The sequence below is a fragment of the Pyrus communis genome, chromosome 3 (genome assembly GCF_963583255.1).
Source record: "Pyrus communis chromosome 3, drPyrComm1.1, whole genome shotgun sequence".
Lineage (NCBI taxonomy): Eukaryota > Viridiplantae > Streptophyta > Magnoliopsida > Rosales > Rosaceae > Pyrus > Pyrus communis.
Window position 1 is genome coordinate 17,641,778 of NC_084805.1, and position 20,706 is coordinate 17,662,483.

A 20,706-nucleotide genomic window follows, 5' to 3' on the forward strand; every position below is an offset into this window, starting at 1 on the left:
CCTTTACCAATGGGATCCGATGATTCAACATTTTTATTGGACTTTTTAATCTTGTAGTCCTAAATTTAAGAATTATACTATGAGGATCATCCATTGGAGCTCAAATTTCTTGAGCGACTCAAAGATTCCTTTATGTCTCTAAAAGAGTTTTCATATGTGGTGGTTGGAGTCCCTAAATAGAGAATCTCATTAGAGATGCTCTTAGTCATTTCCCTTTTTGGACTCGTATTTGTTCAGACCCAAAATGTTATTTTGGGCCAAGCTCAAAAATATTCTCGGCCCAAAGGCGTTTGTTTAGAATCTTGTCATGGGCCGGCCCTGTCAAGGTTGGTCAAGTCCTGCTACAAAGAGGATTATTTCGGATAAAGGTGAAGTAGTTGAGACCTAGTATGATAAGGAGTCTTAGGGATGCTAGGACTCGGGAAATGAATTAAACGTGGGTTCAAAGTCCCAATTGAATTAAAATTGGCCGAGTGCTAGTTAGATTAGGTTAAGGAGTCCTAATCCGAGTGTGGTTCTAGCTTGGCCATGAGATAGTTTGTTGCTATAAATATACAAAGGAGTGCATCATTCAAACCCCCTCCAATTCAACACACAATCTGCCATGCGCAAACCCTCACTCTATAAGAAACCTCTCAACAACCTTGAGATTTTTATTTTTATTTTTCCGCAAACACATCTTCAGTTTAGATAAACAGCACTGTGAAGACAACCAGCGACATCTTTAGTTTGGATAAACAGCACTGGAGCCGTAGAATCAACCGACGAAGGAGCACCTTCAGTTTGGATAAACAACACTGCATTGAGGCCGACTAGTTACCTATCCAAGTCTCGGTCAACAAGGATTCTCGAGTCTATGTTGGTAGAGGTCATCTCATCATCCTTTTCAACAAAGTGAGGTGTTACCAGATTACTACATTCAGCACATTGAAAGTCGAATTTAATATTTGAACTTCGCATAACTAGTAGCCTTATCTTCAAGCTCTAGAACCCGAAGGCCGAGACGTGTTCCTTCTTTAGCCACAGTTGCAAGATCAAGAAGTTAGCAGTACTCCCAACGCCACATCAACATATTTTACTCCTCAGCTAAGCTTGACCGACAAGTTGGCACACCCAGCACATAATCGAAGAGCGTAGTTAGCTTATTACTTACTCAGCCTGCGTGCCACGTAGGCTTGGTAGTTTTCAGAGTCAACAGTATTACATTATTTTTTACTTGTTAGGCAAGTATTCCATGCATATAAAGAAATGCTATAAATAAGGTACTTCATACAATTAATCAGAAAGAAAGTTAAGGTTCCACTATTAAACTAATTGGCTATATAGCCTAATTGCTTATAAGCATATGCAATATACTTTCTTCCTATATGTGGGTTTCATACTCTCAACTCGCCTCCTCATGTGTGGCGAATTTTAACACGTCAACACAAATTGGGTAATATGAAGTATGTGTGGCCGTTGGACTTCATACATGAGACCTCTGGTATCTGAAAGGAAGTTAAGATTCCACCATATATAAAACTAATTGGCAATATGGGCAATAACCCAACTTACTTATAGGCCCATGCAAGGTCTTTTCTATCACCAAATTCATTTTCAACACGTTCCAACGCGTATGAGGAATTTTCAAGCTTAGCACGTGGATAACACAAACGGGGTGACATGAAGCAGGTGTGGTCATTAGGCTTCACACATAGGACAACCTACTTTAACACCATGAAGAAGTTGAGGTTCCACCATAAAACCAATTGATAATATAGACTAACCCAATTACTTATTATAAGCACATGAAAGGTTCATTTTTTACCCGATGTGAGATTTATACTCTCAACAAATCGTCGGTAAAAACTTTTGGCTGATTAACTGATAGAAAGGAACATAGTGAGAAAGTTCTAGGGTTTAGTCATGAAAAACCATACCTTTAAAGGCCGGCCTTTCTTCTCTTCTTCATTTTCCATGAGCGACCAACAGCCAAACTAGCCGTAGTATGCTCGACGACACTGTGACCCTTTAAAAAGCGGAGTTTTGTGATGTGGTTCTCATCAAATCCATAATTACAAGAATAAATTTACATAATTTCATCAACATGTGATATCTACAGTTTTATTTCATAACAAACCAGAAATGAAAGAATGAAGAAGAAAGTATAAACTGAGAGAAAGAGAGAAATGCGAAAGAGTATTGTATTCTGCAAAACTAACTTTACAATATAGTCCTTCTTTGGTATTTATAGTAATCTAGTAGCTTAATGAGTAAGCTTTCTCTCTAACTAACTAAGTTTACCAGATGATGATACTTGGCATTACAAGATTATTCCTAACTATCCAATCTTCACTCAATACTCTCCTTTAATCCAAACTGGGAATTCACAGAATTCTAGTTTGTGATTGGTATAGTAAACACCCAATCATCACTCAATACTCCCCTTTTCCAAATTCAACTAGGAAAACCAAGCTTGAGATTTGAACAATGTTGCAAAAACAATGATCCGTGAAGTCCCTTGGTAAATATATCAGCAACTTGATCAGAAGTGGAAATATATTTAGGCACCCACTCTAGAATTTAAACCATTACCGGATCATCTCAAGTATCACCTCCCGTTCAAAGATCAATTCCATGCCATGGGACCTAGGGTAGCTTAAAAGGAGATATCGTCTGGCTGGAAGACGTTAAAGCAAGCGCTTCTTGGGAGGCAATCCATGCATTCAAATAAAGAAGACCTAGGAATCTCCGGCTCCACAACCAGATTTGCGTTCCTAAACCTACTCTTTATTGCTTTTACTTTGCCATGATTGTCATGTTTGTTAGTTGTGTTGTTTCATTGTTTGCGTGTGAGTCTTTGTTTGAAACATTGAGGACAATGTTTGGTTTAAGTGTTGGGGGGGGGGGGGTAAACAAAGTGTTTTTCATGAAAATTCGTTGGATTTTATCACCTATCACTTCTAAAGTTATTTCTCACTGTTTTTAAGTGTTTTTAGTGTGTTTTGAAGTTTTTTTATGTGCCTTAAATAGAAAATCCGAAAATTTGAAAAAAAAAATTGAAAAATAGTGTTTAAAAAACCCAAAAAGAATTGTTTTTAGAGTCGTTTTTGTTTTTATGTTTGTTTGTGTCTTAGGATACCTTCCAACATAATGATGAGGATTTGGTTTTTAATTGCATGACTGTTAAAGAAAGTTACAAACATGGATGGAAGTTTGATATGCTCTTTGGTTTATGCTTAGTTGTAGTTGTCATTTACGAATTCACATGTAATCACAAAAAGGAAAAAAATCAGTTTTTGTAACATGCTTGAAGGAAGGAACTTAAACTAATGCTACAACCCTGAGAGACTTGAGCCTAAACTTTGTTTGGAGAGTTATTAATCTTGATGTTTTTGTTTTCTAAAGTCATTGCACGATCTCATTATTCTTTGCTTGGTTGCTACTTAGAATGCGTTTTATCACTATAGTTCCAAATACTAGAACCCATGCCTGTTTCATTCAAAACATAAAATTGAGTGCATAACATATAACAAGATGAAGTTGTTTAGTTAAAACCAAAGCCAAAAAGCCTTACCCTTTGCATATGTATTGTAGGTTGAGCCCCTTTGAGCCTTATTTAGCCTATTTTATTTGTTAGCCACATTATCCTTACCTAACCTAGAATAGGACTATCCGTACCCTTGTTCTTAAAGAATAGTGGAGCATGACTTAGAGGGGATTCCTTTTGATCTACAATTTGCAGAAAAACAAGTGTGGGGGAAGGTGTTTTTCATGGAAATCTAGGAGGATGCATGTTTTATGTGCCAAAGAAAAAGAAAAGGACACGAAAAAAAAAAAAAAAAAAAAGAAAAGAAAAAACATGAAAAAGAAAAAAAAAAAAGAAGAAAGAAGAAGAAAAATTTGAAGAAAAGAAAGAAAAAAGAGGTTGAAAATAAGTGAGAATGAACTCACAAGTATTGGTTGTTGAAGAAAGGATCCAAAAGTTTGAATCTGGCTCTAAGTGATGTGTGAATCTTCCTTTCGTGTTTAAAGTTGGTTTCTGCATTCAAAAGTGTATTTTAAGTGTTTATTTTTTTTACTTTGCTTACTATTGCTTTAAGAACTTTTGTTTATCCTCACCTTTCTTTGTTACCCAATACCTTAGCCCCGTTACAACCCTTTGACTTCAATCTTGATTGTTATGTGTTTCAATATGTGAAGTTTAAAATTGGTAAGAGCATATGGTATCCCTGGTTCTCGCGTCTAAGTAGTGGCATTCCGTTCATGAGATCATATCATATACATGTTAATAATTCCAGAAAAGAGCCTTATTTGATTATACATATGTGAGTATTAGCCTATATGTTTACATCAATCTTCTCACATATACTTAGTGTAGGGAGAGTAGTCAGAAAATCTGTGTGAAAATAGAGAGTATATCCAATGAAGAATTGAGGGATTCTCTAAGGCATGTTACTGCATTCAAAATGTTGTTTTAATTGATTAAATGCGAGCTGTAAGTGGTGACTACGGTTAAGTGTATGCTCAAGAGTAAGGATAGCTAAAATCTGTGGGAGTAGTGATTTTTAACATATCATGTTGCATTGGAAATCCCTGAGGTAAATGTTGGAAGGTTTAGGTTATGTTTTGTTTGTTTTGTTTTGCTCGGGGACTAGCAAAAGCTAAGTGTAGGGGAATTTGATAGGAGCATATTTTATGCGACTTAGTTAGCTTGTTTTCTTGCATTTACATAGCTAACTTCTACTTGTTAGAGTGTTTTAAGCTATTTTCGTGTGTTTTCAGGTTCAATTGAAAGTGCAATTTGGAGCAGTTTTGGGCTTGGAATGGATTGCACATGCATGGAGCAAGGTGGATGGACGAATTTGAATATCAAGAGAGGCTAGGAATGTGATTAACATCTGGAAGAATTAAATTGAAGACTTGGAAGATAAGGGATCAGCTACAAAGAAGGAATATTATCCAAATTTCCTTATTTTATCCAAACCTTATCCAACCTTATCTTATCTTATCCTATCCTAATCTTTTCCTACCTTAATTTCAGCTGCAAAGAGGACTCCTTTTCACATTAAATCACCTAAATATCATGTTCTAGAAGCCCTATTTTTGTGCCCTAAGCTTATGCTACATGTAACCTTTCTAGAAGTTCTAGAATCTGCCACAAGGACCATTCCTTGTCCTCCTTGGAATCTGATTGAAAGTGTCCTTGTTCTTTGGTGATTTGGAGTCCTAATTCCTCTCCTTTTTAGCCCAAATTCGTGCTTTCCCTTCACCCTATAAATACATGATGCTGTAACACTCATAAACCACCACCCTCTACCACAATTTCACACCGCACCTTAAGAGCCTAAATTCACACAAATCCTCATTGTGCGCAGCAAGGAAGGAAGGAGGAGCCACCTGGAGTGTTTCTAGGTGTATTCTATCTTTGTTTTTAATGTTTAAGTTTAATTATCTTTGTTTTGCGAACATGAGGAGCTAAACTTGTTTTAGCTAGAGGAGACTTTGAAACCATGATTATATTTGCAATATGAATTGATTACTTTCAGTTGTGATTTCATAAATCGTGAATACAATTTACTTAATTATTTGATTAAGAACTTATTCTTGTGTGTTGATTAAGAGCGCCCGCTTAGTTTGCATGCATGAATTTGATGCTAAAATATAAGGGAGTTTCACCTAATTGTTATGAACTTATATTTATAAGTAGTGGAGGTTGCTAGTCACAATTGTGTTAAGTAAATTCCTGGCAAGAACATCATGTTTTTCATAGTTATGAATGCCTTGTCAATGCTTATGATTTTCACAAAGCTTAATGATCTTTGATTGTATCTCTATTATGCTGTTCATGTAGGGAACCATTGAAGAATAATTTGGTTGCCGATGTGTATTCCATCCAATTCAATGACTTAAGGAAAATCTAAGGGTTAATTAGTGCTGTTCACGATTAATCTAGGGTGTTGAGGTTCATGGTTTATTGGAAAAGCAACTGGAAATCAATTTGTATACAAGTGTGTCATGTGTGGAGAAGGACCCTCTAGCTAGCTTATCACCCATATTTTTCCCCAATTTCGTCCAAGTTGTTTAGAGTCTTTACAATATGCTTGTTTTTACCTTAATTTCGTCCAAAATCCAATCCCCCTTTACTTGGTTGTGTCTTTTAGTCAAAATCTGTCCAAATTTATGTTTTTAAGTGTTTTGACTCAAAGTTAAGTTAGAATTCGTCCAAATCACCCTTTAGAGTCTAGTTTGAGTCTATTTGATTGTTTTGTGATGTTTTGAGTCTTTTTAGTTTGTTTTGAGTCATATAAGTCTAGTTAAGTGTTTTTAAGTTTTGTTTTGTGTTTTTAAGTCAGTTTAGAGTAGATTAGCATCCCTTCTAATCACCGGTCTAAAACGATCCTTATTTTCATATACTATAATCATAGGGTTTTAATTTGAGTGTTAGAATATTTCACATCAATTATCTTTGAAGGTAATCTGCAACCCAAGAAAGAAAGTGAGTTTGCCCATGTCTTTCATTTCAAACACAACACCCAATTCATCAATGACTTGCTGAATTAACACAGTATCAGATCCAGTGATGATTATATCATGAACATATAGCAGCATAATAACCATATGTCCATTCACATATTTGACAAACAGACTAGTATCAGAATTTAAGACAATAAAGCCCAAAGATGGCAAATATGATGTGAATTTTGAATTCCAAGCATGAGGTGCTTGCTTGAGGCCATATAGAGATTTGACCAATTTGCACACATAATCTGGATGGTTTGAATCTTTAAAGCCCTGAAGCTGCTTCATGAAAACTTCCTCTTGTAATTCCCCGTGAAGAAAGGCATTTTTCACGTCTAATTGCCTTAAAAACCATTTATTTGCAGTTGTCAGTGCTAAAACAATCCTCACAGTACTATGGTGGACAACAGGAATAAAGGTTTCTTCATAATCCAAACCTTGTTTTTGGTTAAACCCTTGTGCAACCAACCAAGCTTTATACCTTGATATCTTCCATTCTTGATCTCTCTTAATTTTATAAACCCATTTACTACCAATTACATTCTTGCTAGAGGGTTGAGGAACTAACTGAAGGAAGATTTGTGAAAAACAAATTCATTTGAGCAACATCAACAACATGCAATTAACAATTAAAAGGCGGAATCATGTTTTTATGCACTCAAAAACAAAACTTAACCCATGAACTTCAAAGCCTAGTAGATAGGTGAACCAAGACTCAACTCAAAACAAAGTGAGTTGAGAAATCAATACCTTTGTAGATTCCTCTTTGCATAAGCAAAGGCTAATCACCCAAAGAGAGGGCCTTCATTCCTTGCATCTTAGATCCATGGATTTGGATGGATGAAAAGGTTTCTCCAAGTTCCCAAAATTGAAAACCTCTAAGTCTCCACACCAAGGCATATTGTAGAAGAAATGAGTGACCTTGGAGGAGTTTGATTGCTAGATGATCCCTCCAAGGTGGCTGAAATTTTAGAGAGAAAGGAGAGCTTGTGTTCTCATCCTTTCCCCAAAAATTACCCTCAATGAATTTTGGCTATTAAGTCATACTTATTCCTTAATTCATTTGAGTGGCAAACTTGTAAATAAGTCCAAAACCACTCCTTCTTTAACATGAGATTTATTGGGCTATTTGGGCCTTTGTGAATCATTATTCATTAAGTTGTCACACAACTTAAGTCAATGGACTTGACGTTCGAAGCCCATTGGGCCTTAAGGTCCAAAACTATCCCGAGGTCTTTTAACGAACTTATTCGTTTGATTAATAATCATATTAATTAATCCTTGCCATAAATAATTAAACCATTTAATTATTCTTACTCATCTCCGTTGAATCTTCAATCTCTACCTTACACGGTGTACGATCCATTAGGTTCCTTTTAGCGAGGCAGTGGGCGATTCAAACTCTTTCAAATCGATTGTGAATTGGAACTTACTTTCAATTCTCCCGTTAGTGATAATACACTTTTAGGGCTTCCACAAACCATGGTTGACGCCTAGCAGCATGTCATGGTTACCCAAGCTAATCAGAAGAGGTGGAGAACCTATTCAGTTTTAGAATTACAAATGCAATACGGTCTTTCTCTAATACAATACTCTTGACCACATTGTTTGGTTTGATAGTTTATTCATGTCTACTATTCAATGTGAGTCTTGTGCTTATATGATTACCTTGAATGTGATCTAGAACGCATTCCAACATCTCATTCATACTCTGGCCAGAGATTCTAAATCATATCATAAAGTATTCTCCCTCAAACAGTTTGAAGGTTAGAGATCCCTTGTTGCGCATTCACTTGCCTCCATGGCTAAGTGGCTTAACCCCAACGATGCCGTGGACACCCTCCTGATGGAGTGACTTTGACATAATCAAAGATTAAGGACCTAACCACAAGACAACTGTGATGCCTCAGGTCAAAAGACTAATTTGCATTATCCCAACCATGAGTTCTCATGTGACATGAATATGAGAACTCTTCGTTGATCGTGTTCAGTGAACTCATTCTCTATTGAGCACCTACGTACTTGTCTTGATGTCACACACACCAATGACTCGAGACTAGTCACTCTCCCTGAGAGAAGACATAGCACGTACTGATCTTAACGGACTGTCAATGCCCAATTGACAATCCTATGATCAGGAACGTTTAGGATGTGTCAACGAAAGAATGGTCTCATGAATCTAACTTCTTTAGATCGCATTCTTCCAATCACATATTCCTTGGACTTATCGTTTAAGCATATAACATTTATATGAGACGGCTCAAACAATAATCTTTGCCCTTTACATTTAAACTACATTAGTTTGAAATGTCCGTAAAGTATCATCATATGATTGGTTTTAGGGCACATTTCCAACACTAACTCCCAAGTTCCTTGTTTTTGTAAAGCAAGAAACTCTTCAGTCATGGCATCTCTCCATTCAGAAATAACAACAACATGCTTAAATGATGATGGTTCAGTAGGTTCAATAATGTTTAGAACCGCATTGAAACCAATACAAGAAATATTACATGATAACCAATCAGAATTCTCACACCCATGTGTAATAACAGAAAAAGCTTTATAATCTCTCCTAGTAATAGCACCAGTTTTTAGTCGTGTTTGCATCGGATGAGTAGAAACAAGGACATCAGATTCATGATGTTGAGTATGACTAACTGAAGAAGTTGCATGATCAGATTCCAGAGAGAGAGGTACCTCAATTCGAATAGGGTTATGGATAGGTAACATGGCATCTTGTGAGGGAGAGGAGGAATAAGTTGTACTCAGAGATGGGGCCTGTAGTTGAAAAGAACCACTCGAACGCTGATCCAAAGATGTAGACACCGTTGATGAAGAATCTAAAACCCGTGAATCACCTACTGACTAAGCTAATTGTTGTGGAACCCCAATACTTGAAGACTGAGATATACTTCTGGAATGCACAGGCAACACTATTGGAACAAGGATATGATGTTTACAAGTAGATTGAGTACTCTCATTCAATTGTTGGAAATTTACTGAACCTTGAAAAGGAAAAACCTTCTCATCATGAATCACATGCCCATAAATGAACAGCCTTATTTTTGTCTTGTGATATCACACCACTCATTTATATCCTAACACATATCCCAAGAACACACATTGATCTGTTCGAGCTTCCAGTAATAAGACATGGAAAGGAACATATCATGTTGTCTAATGGTACAATTTTGACCATTAAGGAGGCACTCTATTCTCCACTTTCCAGAAGAATGTTGTTGAGTTTTAGAGATATTTGAAATAATCAATATCATCTTGAAACTAATGAAGATAATGTTTTTGAATTTCTTTGTATCACTTCGTACAAATATGGCCAGAAACATATTCATGAGAAGTTCGAACGTTTGCCGAGTGGGTTGTACATCACAACCATTTGCGGCATAAAAGCCCACAGTGTGGCCAGCCCTATGCCTGAGTTCCAAGATAATTTTTTGCTTTGGCATGACCGTTTGGGACATCCTGGACGTGACATGATGTGCCGTATCCTTAAATCTTCACACGAGAGTAAGTTACATCCCTATGTTGGAGTTCCGCCATGCAAAGCGTGTTCTTTGAGGAAGTTGAATGCTCAACCCTCACATACAAAGATCATTCACCACGCCTCTAAGTTTCTTCAAAGGATTCAAGGGGACATTTGTATACTTATCCAACCAACATGCCGACCATTTAGATACTTTATGGTGTTGGTTGATGCATTGACACAATGGTTACATGTTTACCTGTTGTCCACACGCAAAGCCGCATTTGCTAAACTCTTAGCTTAAATCATTAAGCTAAGGGCTCACCACCTTGATTATCCAATTAAGTCGATTTGACTAGATAATGCTGGAGAGTTTACGTCACAGACTTTTGACGATTATTGCATGTCAGAAGGGATTAATGTGGAGCATCTTGTACCCCATGTTCACACCCAAAACGGCTTGGCAGAAGCTTTCATAAAGCACATTCAATTGATAACTCGGACTTTGGTTGTGAGAATCAAACTGCCAGTATCTGCCTGGTGCTATGCAATATTGCACATAGCTATGTTGGTCCACCTGAGGCCCACCGCTACTCAACCACATTCACTGTTACAGTTAGTCACTGGATACAAGCCTAACGTCTAGCATTTACGGGTCTTTAGGTGCGCCATTTATGTGCCAATAGCGCTGCCCCGCTACGTACCAAAATGGGTCCTCAAAGAAAAATAGGAATCTATGTCGGTTATGATTAGCCATCAATTGTTCGCTACTTAGAACCCTTGACAGGAGATCTCTTTACCGCACGTTTTGCGGATTGTCAATTTGATGAGACATTTTTTTCGTCATTAGGGGAAGATAAGCATGCTAACGTTCCCATAGAACATCGTGAATTGTCGTGGTATGCTCCCACTATGTCTCATTTAGATCCTCGAACTACCCAGTTTGAAACTGAGGTGCGACGAATTATAAATCTTCAGAGCATTGCTCAAAGCATGTCAGATGCTTTTAATGATCTAGCAAAGGTGGCAAAATTACATATACCCGCTGCAAACACACCTGCAAGGATAGATGTACCCCGCGCATGTCAACAATTCGTCTAGGAAGGTTGGACCGTCCCCGAAGGTGGGGACGTTGCACCTTCCACGTGGCAAGGTACATTGGTGCTTAGCCAATCATCTACTCCGACTCTGAAGTGTGGAAAACCACTTGGTTCAAAGGATTCACAACCCCGGAAGAGGAAAATGACACCAAATAGTGACCCTAGTTTGAATCCAACAATCGCTTACTCATCCATTCCAACACATGAGGCTATTTTAGATTACGATGATGCTTCAGAAGAAACATGCTGACCTCCCAAGGATCGCGAGATTTCGGTCAACTATGCAATATTGGATGAGGTTTGGAATAGGAATGAGATGATCGTTGATGATGCATTCGTGTACTCAGTAACTACTGACATCATGCTCAACGATGACATTGAACCACGTTTCACCGATGAATGCCGACGTAGAACCGATTGGTCAAACTGGAAATAAGCAATCCAAGTCGAACTCGATTCGCTCGTGAAACGTAAGGTATTTGGACCTATCGTTCTTACACCACCACATGTGAAGCCCGTTGGCTACAAGTGGGTTTTCGTGAGGAAGCATAATGAGAATGATGAAATAGTGCGATATAAGGCACGCCTCGTAGCGTAAGGCTTCTCTCAGCGTCCTAGGATTGATTACGAGGAGACATGTTCCCCCATAATGGACATTATAATGTTCCGTTACCTAATCAGTTTAGTAGTTTCTGAAAAACTGAATATGCAGCTTATGGATGTAGTAACTGCGTATCTCTATAGGGATTTAGATACGGAAATGTACATGAAAGTTCCAGAAGGACTTCCATTGACTAGTTCAAATAGTTATAGACCACGGAACACTCTTTCAATTAGGTTGAGGAGGTTACTCTATGGATTAAAACAATTCGGGCGGATGTGGTATAACCATCTGAGTGAATATTTGACAAGTCAAGGTTATGTGAACAACGAATTATGCCCATGCGTGTTCATAAAGAAGTCACATTCCAGATTTGCAATCTTTGCAGTTTATGTCGATGACATGAACCTCATTATGACTCATGCAGAGCTTAAGGAAATTGCTGCACACTTGAAATCGGAATTTGAGATGAAGGATCTTGGGAAAACTCGATACTATCTTGGTCTGGAGATCGAGCATTGTTCGGATGGAATCCTAGTACATTAATCGAACTACACCCAAAAGGTGTTGAGACGTTTTAATGAGGATAAAACGAAGCCTTCGAGTACACTCATGGTCTTTCGGACTCTAAATGCTAAACGAGATTTCTTCCGTCCAAAAGAGGATGAGGAAAAGATTTTGGAACACGAAATTCCTTACCTAAGTGTAATTGGGAGTTTATTATACTTAGCTCAATGCACTAGACCTAACATCTCATTTGCTGTTAATCTTTTGGCAAGATACAACAATACGCCCACACCAAGCACTGGAATGGTGTTAAAGACATTTTTTCGCTACCTCAAGAGTACAACGGATTTGGGCTTGTTCTATACCCACAAATCTCTGAGTGTTGCTGCCCCCAATGGTCCTTGGATTGATTCTCGCTTTGTTGGTTACGCAGATGCTGGATATCTGTCTGACCCACATAGAGCACGTTCTCAAACATGCTATGTCTTTACCGTTGGAGACACCGCTATATCTTGGAGGTCTACCAAGCAAACGCTAGTTGCGACTTCATCGAACCATGCTGAGATTCTCGCCCTACATGAAGCATCGCGTGAGTGCTTTTGGCTGAGAGAAGTTATGGAATATATCCAAATCACTAGTGGTCTTACATCAGTCGTTAACCTTCCTACGACAATCTTTGAAGACAATGCAACATGTATCGAGCAGTTAATCACATCAACATCAGAACATTAAAGTCAAGCAAATATGTTCCCAGGACAACCTGGCTAATCTCTTCACCAAGTTATTGCCTAAGTCTACATTTCAGAAACTTATCCAAGGAATCGGTATGCGTAAATTATCTGAGTTGAATCGCCTGTAGTTCTCTTATTTAGAAGTTATGTCTAACTCAGGGGGAGTATCTAGAAGCATACTCACATAATCTTAGTGTACTCGTTTTCCTATGATTAGGAGCATTTTTCCCACTGGGTTTTTGCTACCTAACAAGGTTTTAATGAGGCACCCATCCTGGGATGATCCTACTCCGTTGAGTTCACTACCTTTGTCCTGTTTGACATTTGTTTAAAGACATTATGCACACTTCTCACTTTTCTCCTTAGTCTATGGATTTTCCCCATGCCTTGGGTTTTACCATAGCAAGGTTTTGTGAGTTTTACTATAAATGCATACTTCAATTAAATTTGAGACTCGCGATCACCCATTGTGCCGATGACTTCATCAACTATTCTACCTTATCTACTGAAAATCTGATGCAATGGTTTGTTAAGTATTTATACACTCAAGGGGGAGTGTTGCAGTCATATTTAGAATAGGAATGTGATTGTGTAAATCCTAGTAGATATGGGAATGTATCTTATATTCATATTAGGAGTTGATTACCTATTAATTGTTGTAATCCTAAGGGGAAAAGTTTTTACCTATCCTACTACTATAAATAAATACACAACGGGGTGAATCAAACACACATCACAATTAAATCAATCTCTCCTCTCTAAGTGTAGCCCCCCCCCCCCTCTTTCTCTAAATCCTAGATTCGTTCAATTACATAGGTGTACAACATTTCTCACTTTTTTAAAATAAAAAAAAAATCACTAATAACTTCATTTAATAAAAATAACTTGAATTTGATATAAAAAGACAAAATTTTACTATAAAAAAAAATAATAATAATAATACATAAAAAAAACACTTTGAAAAACTGAAAAGTCGCAATATCTTTATCAATCTTGCTTGAATGGATTGAAGTCATACTTTGACTTTCAACTTTTTACAACCCTTGCTGTAACATATAAGAGCAATGATTGGTAGTAGGTTGAAGTTGGGTTTTGGTCACAAATTTCATACTAATAGTTTGGGAAAATAAGTTATGATTTTGTTCCAAATTTTCAAAAGACTGCTACTATTGTGACCACATTCACACTTCAATAAAAATAGTAGTTATGATTACATTTTTCTTTGAAGTGACTATCTTCTTCTTTTATCATTTTTTTTTTCATTATGACCACATAAAAACGTTTCCACAAAACGTTCATTTCGTTGGGCAATTTATAGTATTCAAAGAAGGCAAATGTAGTGCATGGTTTTTCTTCAAATTCCATATGATGATTAGTAAGAATAAGAAATTTCTGTTTCTAGTCAAATGATTGGGAGCAGTTTTACTTGCATTGTCTTCATCAAAACAAGAAGAAAGAAAAAATCCGAAACAGAAAAGAATGATATCCATGATGAAGTTTTTTTCAATCTTTCCTTTTTATGGAAAAAAAAAAAAAAAATTGTATTGGGCAACCAATGGTTTTCACAACATATTTTGCATTGGGAAGGGAGGATCTGGAAATGTCTACAAGGCAAAGCTACCATCAGGCAGCATAGTTGTATTGAAGAAACTCCATCAAAAACTTGATGGCGAGGAGATATCACAGGAAGAGTTCCACAATGAAATAAGTGCACTAATCAATATACGACATTGAAACATTGTGGTTTTTGTTCAAATTTGCAGCTCTTTTCTGGTCTATGAGTATCTAGAAAAGGGTAGTTTGGCTTCAATCTTGATTAAAGAAGACGAAGCTAAAGAATTGGATTGAAGTAGAAGGGTGAGAATTGTGAAAGGCGTTGCTTCGACACTATCTTACATGCGGCATGATTGTGTGCCGCCAATTGTACACCGAGTCGTATCAAGCATCAACATTTTGCTAGACTACAACTACAAGCCTTGTGTTTCAGACTTCAGCACTGCTATGCTTTTGAATCCAGACTCATTGACTTGGAGCTCCCTTGTAGGCACATACGGATATGTAGCACCATGTAAAGTAAAACAGTTAAAAATATAATGTTAAATTTGATAACATAAAGTTAAACATATACTAATGCTTTGCTCTCCCTTAATTTTATGCAGAGTTGGCCTACACAATGAAGGTAACTGAGCAATGTGACGTTTATAGCTCTGAAATGCTGGCACTAGAAGTGATCATGGGAAAGCGACTAGGCGGTTTAATCTCGTCCTTTTCGTCTCCATCAATGTGTGAAAACAAATTGTTGAATGATGTATTGGACTAACGGCTTCCTCCTCCTACACCTGAAGTTGAAGATGAACTGACAACCATTGCAAGTTTAGCGCAATCGCATGCAGGCATTCGCAACCGCAATCAAGGCCAACAATGCACATGGTTTCTCAGCCATTATCATTTCAAACCACAGCTTCCATTGGAGGACCAGACGTCACGCTTGAACAAATCATTAAGATTTAAATTGCGTTTGACATTGTTTGAGTTGGCACAAAAGTTAAAATGTCTTGTTCCCAACCAAGATTATTTACAATCTTCAACTACTTACATATATGCATATTGTTCTTCAATCAAGATTATTTACAATCTTCAACTACTTACAAACATTTGCAAGCATCAAGTACTGAAGTTTATTTTTTTTATTTTTTTATAACAGAATCAACTGGTTTAGGTTGACTATAATTTAGTTTTTATAGTTGAATTGACCATTACTTGATACCAAGCCACATGATACTCTGTTATACTTGCACATAAATTATAACAAGAGGAGTGCTATCTAGACGCACTCAAAAGCGAGTACAATATAATATACTAGTTAAATGGACCAGATAAAAATATCCTATTTAGTATTTATTACCACCTTCCGGAAAATTCATATCCAACATATTTGTTTTTATACATAAAATAGTTTAAATTAAATTAATTCAAATGATGCGATTGTGCATTCGAATTTAAGTGCGAAACAAATAAAAAAGTTCTAGCGAATTTAGTTAAGTTCAAGCCTATTGACTTCTTGGACTAAAACTTGGATGACTATTGAGAGTACTAATCCTACTGTAAACATCTGGAATTTAATTTATAATTTTTATTTTATCTCAAAAAAAAAATAGTTTCAGCCCAATTTTATTTTTAGCCTTAGCCCAACACTTTGTGTAGGGCCATTAGACTACAATCAGCCCAAACAAATGAGAGAGAAGCCCCACACACACACACTCTCTCTCTCTCTCTCTCTCTCTCTCTCTCTCTCTCTCTCTCTCTCTCTCTCTCTCTCTAAACCTACAAACCAACAATGAGAAATTTTTTTTTCTCGTATCATCTACCTTTCCTTCTTATCTCTTACGTAAATATCTTCTATCATTGCTGACTAGTGAAGGCTATCTAAGGAGAAGGTGGCGGATTTATAGAAAACGAAGGAAACCTTAAGCAGAAGGTGGCAGTCCATGGTGATTTTAGATTCTGTAAACAAGCAATCTATATAGCTGAGTAACCCAATCTATGAAGCAGGTGGTGGAAGGTCTAGGGCTAGGTTCCAATCATGACATATTTCCCTATAAATAGATGCAATTTGAGTAGAAACTTCCATAGCAAAGTTCTTTCAGTTTATTTTACAGAGAGAAAATTTGAGTGAGAACAATGAAGAAGAAAGAAAGAGGTTTAAATTTGCAGAGGAAGGCTTAAGGGTAAGAATTACAAACTAATTAGTACTTCAGTGCTCGAGGAATGTTCAAAAAGGTGCCTTTAAATCCATGTAAAACTCTGTGTAGCTTTTCTGCACATACTTGCTGTTTTCACTCGTGATTTCTCTCATTCCAAAGCTCAGTTTTTAACATAATTTATAAGGAGTTTTAACGAAAAGTCTACCGTACTGTTTATTTTAAATAAAAAATCATATTTTTACACTAAAAAATCAATCTTGGTACTATTCACTTTACCCTTTATTTTATAATTTTCATTAGTTTTCCTTAATTTATATAGTTGGAAAGATGGTTCTTCAAGCTTCAAACAAGTCTCAAATCAAAAGTTTTCATTGAGATTTGACTAGGCAAAAGGCTGCTCGTTTTATGTCCACAAAACTAGAACAAAGTTCAATTTTCTGCAATTTCTATTTGGTAGGGTTAATGAAGTGATTTTATGTTACAATATTCTTAATTTTGGTTTGTTTGTCCTGTTTCTTTTACCCCTGAGGTTCGGCTTTAGACTCGACGGTGCTTAAGAACTAGGGAAAGCTAAGGAAGAGATTTTAGCTTGCATGGACTCGAGGTAAGGGATTTAGAGATTAATAATTGAGTAGAATTTTGTAAGTTAATTATATACTTATTTTGATAAAGTTTATATGCTTATGTTTCTATTATTAATTGAGCGATTTGCCTACTTAATTATGAATCATGAATTTGATATCCATGGTGCTTATGTATAAGAATAAGCATAGAAAAGCTAAAAAAGATGAAGCATAGAAAAGCAGTGGGTCTTGACAATTTGCCGATTGAAGTGTGGAAGGTCATGGGAAAGACGGGTATAGCATGACTTACTAACCTTTTCAATATGATTTTGAAAATGAAGAAGATCTCCAATGAATTGCGAAAAAGCACTTTGGTGCCTATCTATAAGAATAAATGCGACATACAAAATTGTATGAACTATACGATCCCGTTTAGTGGGTTGGATGAGATTGGGCCTTAAGAATAAGATTGGATTGCCAGAGACTTATAAGACAGGTCTTGTAACTCATGTATAAAAATAAGTTAGATAACTCACTTTATTGTGAACTCATAACTCATCATGTTCAATCATGTTTGTCTCACATATGACACAACAAACAACTGACTAAACTAAAGTCTATTTTAATTGATCATAACATATCTCATCTAGCCCACCAAACAGGGACTAGGAGTACTAGGTTATGAGTCATATAAGGAAGCTTTAGCAAAAAGTAATTGAGCATAGAATGAGGCAAGAGACACAGGTATCAGACAATCAATCCGGGTTCATGCTAGGCACTCGACCATGGATGCAATTCTTTGTTACGAAGATCGATGAAACAATTTAGAGATATGCAAAATGATGTGCACATGATCTTTGTAAATTTGAAAAAAGCGTATCATAGGAATACAAGTAGCATGTATCAATGAGTGAAGTCTTCAGTGGCGTGTATATATAGACTATATTCTTGTGGCCTCAAATTAAATTTTATAACCTGCACACGCTTTAAACTACTGGATCTGCAAGCTTTTGGTTGCTGGTTCTTGGCTTCGCAAAAGAAGCTAGAGCCAGCATCTAACGAACATAAAGATATCCACGTATTATATTTTTAATCAGATTGTCTACTATTGCACAATCACAATGCAGCTGGTACCTGGAGGTTTTGTGCATGGAATAAGCCACGCCTCTCTCGCTCCCTCCCCTTAGCTAGCTAGGCGGCATGGCCACCAGCGACCGGCCACCGGGCAATCAAGCAACTTCTTAATAAAATAGAAAAAACTAGAAAAGAAAAATGAGTTATGTAGAATGGTAAGTTCCGTGACTATATTCCCGGTAGGTATAAAGAAAAGTTTCCTTCATGAAAAATAACAATATTCATTAGACATACTTCAGACCGTACATCAAAACGTCTACAGAGACATCAAAGATATCAACAGTAAAAGTAATAATCTCAGGACAGAAAAACTAGTACGGAACAACCCCGCTTTATTATATTATAGAATCAATCCATGATTAATGAAACACACACACACATATATATAGCTGATCAAGCAGCAGAGCAGATATCTGCAATCTTTCTCATCACTTTTACCTGAGTGTTGAGACACTTGATGTAATGTGCAGCCTCGTCTAACAAGCTGCAAATATCCATGGCTTCCCCACCTGGTACGAACTTTCGAAGCTGGTTCACCTCGCAAACAATACCAGTCTCCTTCTCCTCCTCCTCCTCCTCCTCATCACCGTCATCACACTTCTTCATCATTGTCATCATCATCATCTTCTTACTGTTGTCAGTTCTTCTTGATGAACAATTATAAATCCGTGAACCCTTGTAGCTTCGATTAATCTTCGTAAGCAAAGCACGGCTCCAAGCTCTTCTAGTCCCAACAGCCGAAGCCATAGATGCATCAGCAGCATTCTTAACACTCAAATACCTTCTACACACCTCCCTAGGAGAAGGTGGTAGTACATTCGTTGATGATATAGATCTTTGCGTATTTATTCTCTTCAAGGCTTGAAGAAACCCTTTTGCGAACCTAGATTTAAACGTGGTATAATTAGGCCTCAAAGACAAGCGCTTTGGATTCATGGTGTGGAATAGGGTTTTACTCTTATAGGGATGGACCAAAAGACTAACAAGAGATGGGAGATATAGATTTTATTCTGACACAAGGGATCCTCTAGTTCTTAAAGCTCACAAGGACAAAAGGAGAATCAAGTTCTGACACAAATGTCTATGCATGTTGTGTTTGTATTTAGAGAGAGGGGTTGAAACTGGGAGGGTATAAAGATTAAGGAGAACCAGGAATCATTTTTTTATTATTATTTTATAATACAACTAATATTGCAAAAGGAAATTTGAACTCAAGACTTCAAACATCAAAATAAAATTCCTAATCAATTAAGCTACAAATACTTCGTAAAGAATCAAATTCTATTAAGATACTACAAATAATGCATTAATTCTTCTTGGAGTTTCTACTAGCTAGCTTGGGGTTTTAGGAGGTGAAAAGTGGGTCTTGTGGGGTTGCTAAGGGCCAACCACCATATGAGAGCACATGGTTGCAATACCCACTTGGATTAATTGTGGGACCTTAATTTCTCATTTCCTCTCTTTGTTCTTTTTAATTATATGGATCTTTCCTAGTAAATGGATACATGCTTACGCTAACTTTGCAATATTTGAAATTTGTAATTTTTGGTCATTCATTTTTGGTAATCAGTGACCAAATGATAAAGGCAAACGGTGATGATCAAGCCACACGTTCTAGTGACCAAGATCAAACTAAGTCCTACCATCAGGATAATTGTTATGGAGTTCAAATATGCAAGTTTTTATGTTTTAAGGTTTCATTGCTCAGTTTAAATCCTACATCTAAAACACTTAACTAGTTATTTTGAACGCCCAAAATATATTATAGTAAGAGTTTGTAGCCCAAATGTTTAATAAGTTCACCCTAAGCAGTTGAAATTATATACGATGTATTGTTATGGAGTTCAAATTCTCTATTGATATTTATAAAACCTAAATCTAAAACATTTAACTACTCCAAAAATACAAAACGTATCATACTAAGGGCTTGTAGCTAAGTGTCTAAAAGTATTCACCCTAAACACTTAACGACTAATATGCAATATTTTCACGTCTTAATATGCTAGTATATATTGTAAAAAGAAGAAGAAGAAAAACTTCAAATAATCATTTTTCATCGGTATAAAGGCATGGTGGTGTTGAAGGATCACATGGCTCCAAGATTATATCGCAAAGTACTAGTTTTTTTTTTTTTTTTTTTTTGTCAAAACATAGATTTTGTTAGATTAGATGTTAGATTAGACACCAAATTACTAACCTACAAATGCGCATGTTTATGGCTCCAATAAGGATCAATATTTAAGAAAAGAGTTTAATAAAGTCTTGCACGAATGCAGGAAGATTACAACATGAATATTTTAAGATCGTTATGTAAGAGTAACGGATAAATTTTTTTCAACAGATGCAGCTAATGGCTTCACCACTGTAGTCCACCTTTTCAAGTG

At 36.7% G+C, this 20,706-nt stretch overlaps 2 protein-coding genes across 2 annotated transcripts; one reads left to right on the forward strand and one right to left on the reverse strand.

Annotated features, from left to right (window-relative positions):
- The first annotated feature begins 12,295 nt into the window (after positions 1-12,295).
- On the forward strand, positions 12,296-12,922 carry LOC137728333 (secreted RxLR effector protein 161-like). The gene has a single exon (XM_068467148.1). The coding sequence runs from the start codon at positions 12,296-12,298 to the stop codon at positions 12,920-12,922; it is 627 nt and encodes a 208-aa protein (XP_068323249.1).
- Positions 12,923-18,502: 5,580 nt separating this feature from the next.
- Positions 18,503-19,625, reverse strand: LOC137727283 (transcription factor IBH1-like). The gene has a single exon (XM_068466148.1). It carries the CDS (start codon positions 19,256-19,258, stop codon positions 18,716-18,718), a length of 543 nt encoding a protein of 180 aa, XP_068322249.1. The 5' UTR covers positions 19,259-19,625; the 3' UTR covers positions 18,503-18,715.
- Positions 19,626-20,706: the final 1,081 nt, after the last annotated feature.